We start from the raw sequence: 7,875 nt of genomic DNA, 5'->3' as shown, positions 1-7,875 counted from the left end.
GTAATATATACTATTTGAAAGAAAAACTATTACATGTTTAGTTATGGAATCAATATAATCTTTAACATTGCAATTAATAAAAAAAATTGCAATATGTTTGAATAATGTAACCCTTGAGTTTCAATATTTTTATAATTTATGGTCATCATTATTTTATATCTACACTAACAGTTTAAAATAAGACATTATCGATACCTCGTGTAAGCTTATAAACATAATATTTAATGTAATTTTACATTGTCACAATATTGATATTGAAATCTATGGAATTATTTGAGCTAGTATTTTCTATTGTTTTTTTTATTAATCTTGAGCAATTATGGTTTGTTTCGTATCATGAAATCGCTTTATTTTCTATCTCATGTATGTATGTTTTCAAGCAATATTATTTATTTTGTATTTTTTAATAAGTGAGATAAGTTAATTAAATTAAATATTTATTTTGTAATTTTTTTATCTTATGTGTTGATATTTATTTATTCTGTGACTATTGATTTATGAAAAACAAATGTAATATAGATAATACATTCTATGCCTTAATTTAAATTATTGTACAATTATTTTTTTCTTTTATATTTTGGATTTTTCTCTCTTTCACCTTTTTTTCCATTTACCATCTTTTTTTTATTTCTCTATGAAAGAATCAATATGCACATCATCTTAATAGAGTTTTTGTGATGCTTTACTTCTCCATCAATGATTTACATTTTTTTATCGTTATTATTTTATTTTTTCGTTGGACATACTTTTTTAGTACTAAAATTTTTTACTTTTAAGAATAACAATAATTTCATCATTCCCAACTGCATTTTGGTATGACTCGTTTTTCTATTATTTGTATGTCAATATCGTTAATGATTGATATAATTGTTGGACATCCTCTTTTTTTTTAATTTTATGTTTTTCAAAATCTAATTATTTCTTTTGCTTATAATGTTTTCGCTGCTGAAATTTTTATTGAATTTTAAATGTCATTAATTACAAACATTTACATTTGATCTTTTATTTCAATATTTTTTATATTTTGAGAGTAAATGCATATTCTTATTTATTTTGGTGTATCTAAATACTTGTGATATATTTAAGTGTTATCGAATTTTCTTCATATACGTAAAGCAGATTTTAATAATAATTTCAAATCATTATATAGTTTCATTAAAAATAAATAAATAAATTATTTATATATCTTGTTGATGGATCGAATCGATATAATATTTAAAACTGCAACCAATAAACATATTCGCAAAATTTGCGAACAATGTAATTGTAGCAGTTTCAGTGTCGTCATTTATGATCATCTTTATTCTATATTTATATTAATATTTTAAGATAAGACGACATTTCAATAACTCGTGTGAGCTTATAAATATAATGTTTAAATATAATTTTACGTCGACACAATATTAATAGAATTTATCCAGTTATTACAACTCGGGTTTTTCATTGTTTTCTTGATTGATCTAGAAATTACTACATGTTTCGTGTCATGGATTTATCTTTTTTTAACTCGTGTATGTATGTCTTGAAACAATATAATTTATTATTCTTTATAATAATTAATATATATTAACTAAAATTAAATCCTGATTTTGTAATTTTTTATATATCTCATGGTATTTGTAAGTTATAGAAATCCATAACCGATTTATTCATCTCCAAATCTTGTAAAAAATATTCATTTGTTAATTTTAAGATCGTCTCATAAATAATTGTTATACTTTTTACCCTTTATGATTATGATAAGGAAAAATATTTAAAATTTTCATATTAATGTTTACAAATATGTTATAAATGTGTTAGTGTGTTCTTTATTTATATTTATACTTTGTGTAACGCCCGAGAATATTTAATTTTAATCCGAGAATATTTAATTTGGGAATATTTAGAGTTTTGATTTAAATTCTAATATTCTTAAATTATTTAGGATTGAAATTGAATGAAATGAGAAATTGAGGACTGAATTGCAACTAGACAAGACTTGGAGGGCTAAAGTGCAATTTTCATAATTTTAAGTGATTGTTCAGCATGTATACTTGTGTTATGCTTAACATTTCAGACAATTGAAAGGATTTAGAACAGAGCAAATCGATTCCTTCTCATTTCTTTGGAATTGTAATTTTCAAATCGTCGTATCTTTTAATCCGGTTATCCGATTTCGATTCCGAAAGATGTTCTGGAATCCTTGCAAGCAGACCTTCGATTTGATGTAAGTTTTCTCTTAGTTCATTATGGATTATGAAGTCGAAAATGGCAGAGATCAAATGTGGTTATGAATTGTTGTTGTTGAGCTTGTATTCTTTGTTCTATCGAGTTCGGGTTGAAGGATGACTATCGATTATGTTCTTATGAATTTCCACCTGATTATTCGATAGTATACTTGTTGATATGTTGAGGAATTATGCTGGTTTTGAATCATATACAACTGATATGAATGTTGGAATTGTTGTAGTTGAGTTTCGGTTGCCGACTTTAACCGTTATGCTGCCGACGTTATGATTCAAGACTGTTTTGCTATCTTGTATTGAGTTGTGAGGATAGTGAGTCCTAGCTGATGGTTGTAAGATTTCTCAACTTTGTTTCAGATTGTGTTAAAGACCATTGAGCTCGAGAACGTCATCTTCGAACCGATAGAGTGTTGAAGTAAGGTTTGAAGTTAGTCTCCAATGGAGTTTGAATGGTTCTAAGTGCAGATTTTGATACAAGTCTTGTGATTGTATTGTTCAGATTTGGAGAGCTTGAACTCACCTTGGAATCATCTTAAACTTCACATTTGAAAGGTAAAAGTGGACTACTATTTTGAATGGGATTATAACTCGAGATGGTTTGTATCGAGTTCCCTAAATCACATACTTATTTGATTTTATATGCTTTTCTATGAATGGTTGAATGAGTCTTGATGTTAATGAATGTTATTTTGTTGATATATGATGCATTCATCTTGTAAGACTTGTTCTTTGATTTTGAAATAAACGGAAACGTTCGATTAGACGATTTGAGGGATTATATATGTATGGTCTGGGTGGTTGACTTAGCCTAGCGTCTGATTTACATATATAATGGCTTCAAAGTCTAGAGAAGCAAGATAAGTAGCCCCACCTCGATCGGGAGAGTCGGTGGTTAGTTATGATATCTTCTTCTCGGGATCCCAACCGATGAAACGAGAGAATTCGTTAGAGAACCTTATTTTAAAACATGCATTGTAGTTACTTTTATATCATGAATTTGATCTATGCTTTGCTATGCATGTTTAGTTGCTTTTACTGGGAAATATATTTCTCACCGGAGTTATCCGGCTATTGTTGTGTTGTATGTGTCATGGCGATAGGCGGGAGTGGAACAGGGCAAAAGCGATCTTGAAGAACAAGGGATGAAAGAGATGAGAGAATAGCGTGATGATCCGAGTTTATATGGTTTGAGCTGTCAATGTTTGTGTGGAGTCTCAAAACATGATCATGCTATAGCTACTTGTACCAAGACTTGTTGGTTATTAAGTGATTGTGTTGTTGATGTATTTAGGATTTGAGTTGATGTTGTAAATCCTTAAGACAGCATGTTGTAGCTTAATCCTTTTTGGTATAACAATGATTCTTGTTTGATATGTGAGCCTATCTTGAGTTGATTTTAAGGCTTTGTTATGATCTATTTCTATCAATTTATATCATGTTAGTATGCATGCTAGCTTATGATTTTGTATAGGCTATGTATGAGTTGATGATAGATGAAAAATGAGTAAATGAACATGTGTTGACAGCAAAAGAATTCTGTGGAATTGCTGGAAACTTAGCCCGCTCGATCGGGTGATTATCACCGATCGAGCGAGGCCCTTGATTTGGAAACAGAACCTTGAGAATTTTGTGCTCGCTCGATCGGTAGAAATTACCCGATTGAGCGAGGCCAACATTGTTCCACCCGAGAGTTGGGCTTAAGTGCTCGCTCGATCGGTGGGTTTTCACCGATCGAGCGAGGTACTAATTTAAAAAAAAAAAAATTTACGTTATTTAGACTTTGATTCTTTGTCTATTATTTATGAAGATGTGATTAATGAGAGATTAGAACTCGGGTCGTCACACTTTGTGTTTCAATCTTTTAAGAATTGAATAGTATTTAATTAAGATTTTTGTGAAATTTTTTTAAAATATTTTTGGAAAAAATATATTCACTTTTATCTATAAGAAAATAAAAAACAAAGTATTTTGGTATTTCAATATTTTTGGAAACTGAATTCTTATCTAATATGTACACACTTTGTCAATTTTGACCTTATCATAATAATCGATTTTACATATAATATAAATATTGATCACTTTATCTGCAAGAAAATAAAAAACAAAGTATTTAGGTATTTCAATATTTTTGAAAACTGAATTCTTATCTAATTTGCACACACTTTATTTATTTTGACCTTATCATAATAATCTATTTTGCATATAATATAAATATTGATTTACGTTTATGTCATATAACTAAAGTGTTACATATAATATAAATATTGATCACTTTATCTACAAGAAAATAAAAAAATAAAGTATTTAGGTATTTCAATCTTTATGGAAACTGAATCCTTATCTAATTTGCACACACTTTATTTATTTTGACCTTATCATAATAATCTATTTTACATATAATATAAATATTGATTTACGTTTATGTCATATAACTAAAGTGTTATTTTTACTTTTATAACCCTAATATTTTTATATGATTTTACTTATAGTGTAAATAAAAGGACAAAGTTGTTATTTCACAATGGTAAAACTTTGACCTTTTATTCACGCTTTTATATAGGTATAGATATAGATATAGTTATAGATAAGTATGTGGAAGTTGGTCGTAACGAGAAGAACAAAAAATCAAATTCTTCAATCTTCAGAAAGAGATTTCGAGAGAGAAAATAAGAGAGAATTCAGTGGAGAGAACTGGGGCGTAGATTGTGACGAAAAAATTCAAGGATTTAAAGTTTGAATTGAGTCTGTATCTAGCGTTAGAGTTTTTTTGTCTGAATTGTAATAAGCTCTGGTTTGAGCTTGGATTCCTCTGGTTTGTGATTAATTTTACTCTCCCGTAGACGTAGAAAAATTTCTTGCCAAACCACGTAAATACTTGTCTCGTTTATTTGCTTTCGCGTGAGTTGATGGTTTTGATCTGTGCTATGTGGTTTATCTGGGATTGTGTTCTTACTATTGCTGTGTGTGTTTATCTGGTTAAAGTTCTTGGAATATCAACTTTGTTTTGTTTGATTCCTAACAAACGGGAATTCTCATGAAAAAGAAAACTATATTATTGAAATGGTCATACCTTGTTCTTGTTCTATGAATGGGTCCGGAATGATGTATTTTGGTGTGTGTGTGTTTTTTAAGGAGATGTATTTTGGTGTTAAATTTGCATTTTTTAAACAATATTGCTAAAATTGAAGTTAGTTTATTTACACACTCATTGAATTTTCGATAAGCTGCTTCCATTAATTTTATGCTCTAATATTTCATAAATGAAACTTGCAGGAAAAACCGTGAGTTTCTTCAAAATCTTATGCAACTTTGTTTGCTACAGGCTACCTCCTGCTGTCTTTGCACTCAAAGTTCATCTTAAATATTTATTTATGTATTTTCAGTCTACATATTAATTTTTCTTGAAATTGTAGGTCTTTCACCTCCTCATTCTGCCTCTACTCCCAGATTAGGTACGTTGGGTTGTAAATACAAACTTTGCTGTGATATTGTATTCGAATGTTATGAAAGGATCGAGTACTTGACTATATGTATGAATTTAAAGCATGCAGTGTATTTTGATGGTTTTTAAAAAAATTTAACCGAAAAAATCTTTTCTCTTTTTGTAAATAAAAAATTTTAAATATTGAATATTGGTTAGTTGATCAATAAGTGGGTTATTTAATTTATTATCATTTGAATCAATTATTGATTCAATGGTGGGTTAGTTGATTTTTTGAGCTTTTTCGTACATACTCATTTTTTTAATTATTGATTTGTTGTTTTTTAGTTGCTGTATTTATTTATTACTTGTTTCATGAGTACATTTTCTTAACAAAAATAATTTTTCATTTTTTTAAGTAGTTGTATTTACTCATAACTTGCTTCACGAATACTGTTTCATGATAATACTGTTTGATATTGAGTCCACATCCATGTGGACTCAATACACTGTTCTATTAAATTATATAGGTAAACATTTGAATTGAGTAGTTAAACATTAATATGTGGATTCAAATATTTATTTAGTTGCTTTGAAATGCATAAAACATATGGTTGTGGTCTGATCATGACAATCATATTAGGGATACGTGGAAAACTATTGCGGCCGATCAGTATATAAAAACACTTTGCAACAATTAGAAAGAAATCCGGAGTTCCTTTGATTGGCAGAATAAGTCCGAAAAAGCGAAAAAAATAGGAACTCAGAGCCTGAAGGGTTTGGAACAGGGGTGGTTAAACACATTTGATATATCGCAGAATTCAAAGGAAAAAACTGGAAGTAGATTATGACAGTAAAATTCAAAGATTATAGCACTAGCTAGTTTCGCATAATTTTAAACGTGCTTTTCTCTCAAGCAGTACTGCTCACCTTGGCCAACTTGCTTTATTATATTATTATTAGAGTTTAACATAATGAAATTGAGAGCTATAAATTCACACCATCTCCAAACCCTTTTTTTCCTCAAAACAAACACATATTTATATCAAACTATATATTATATTATTGATCAGTACCATCATGAAGAATGATGTTATGATCTTCTCCTTCATCACTCTCCTGATGTTGTTGCACACCGCCACACAAGCCCAGGGTCAGGGCGACGCGGTGCTCGACTGGGACGGGAACGCGGTCATGACAGGCGAGACTTACTACGTGCTGTCGGTAACTGCTTTTACGGGCGGCCTCGAACCATACGTCGTGTCTAACGAAACCTGCCCATACGGTGTTTCTCAATCACGAACTGGAGATGGCATCCCAGTGAAATTCAGCGCCGCCGATCAGGGATGCGTGATCCATGAAGACGCCGATTTAGACATCTCTTTTTCTAGTTCGATCGAGTGCAGTCCGTCGAACCTGTGGAAAAAGGGGGACTACGACAATGCCACTCAGCAGTACTTCGTTACGATAGGTGGAATCGTTGGCGATGGCGCTTTTCAGATTCAAAGGATTGTGGACAGCCTTCCAGATCCAGCTGCTCATCATTATAAGCTTGTGTACTGCCCTAAGACATGTGCTTGTTGTATCCGCAGCAAGTGCAATGATGTCGAGATTTACGATCAATTCGGAGACAGGCGTTTGGCTGTGATCACTGGTAAAACCTCTTTCAACATTGTCTTCTACAGGAACGTACCCAAAATCGCGAAATACTGAACTGAACTCAACTGAACTGAACTGAAAAAGTGGAGGCGTGCTTTTGCTGTGGCTCATAGATTCCGTTACCTTGTATATAAAATAACTGTACGTACGTACGTACGTGGTGTTTACTTTGCTGGTAATTGTGATAAATAAATAAATAAATAAAATCTGTGAACCCGGGTTGTGTTACTATGATCCATTTGGTCGGTCGTGTATTGAAAGAATTTGTGTGTACGTACGTGTTTCCTTTATTAATTATTATTATTGTCGTTGTTGTTGTTTCTTTTTTATAGTACAATTACAAGTAATTAATTACAATAAAGTAATTAAATTGTCCACACAATCTACGGGACTTAAGTATTGGGTCAAGGACTCATTGACACTTGATTTGTTTCTTGATATTTCATTTCTTTAAATCCAATGCCAGACATGAAACCATATATTAACCCTCCAAGATGAGTCCAAAGAATTTGTTTTTTAGATTGGAAGTTTATAGTCCAAAAAAGTACATATGAAATATATAATCTATAT

The 7,875-nt window shown here is 30.6% G+C and overlaps 1 protein-coding gene across 1 annotated transcript; it reads left to right on the top strand.

Annotated features, from left to right (window-relative positions):
* Nucleotides 1–6,726: 6,726 nt before the first annotated feature.
* On the top strand, nucleotides 6,727–7,359 carry LOC140879015 (kunitz trypsin inhibitor 5-like). Its single transcript, XM_073282646.1, has one exon. The coding sequence runs from the start codon at nucleotides 6,727–6,729 to the stop codon at nucleotides 7,357–7,359; it is 633 nt and encodes a 210-aa protein (XP_073138747.1).
* Nucleotides 7,360–7,875: the final 516 nt, after the last annotated feature.

The sequence above is a fragment of the Henckelia pumila genome, chromosome 2 (genome assembly GCF_033568475.1).
Source record: "Henckelia pumila isolate YLH828 chromosome 2, ASM3356847v2, whole genome shotgun sequence".
In the NCBI taxonomy this organism is placed as follows: Eukaryota; Viridiplantae; Streptophyta; class Magnoliopsida; order Lamiales; family Gesneriaceae; genus Henckelia; species Henckelia pumila.
The sequence above is the reverse complement of the archived record's forward strand: the minus strand, read 5'-3'. Positions and strand labels throughout refer to the sequence as shown.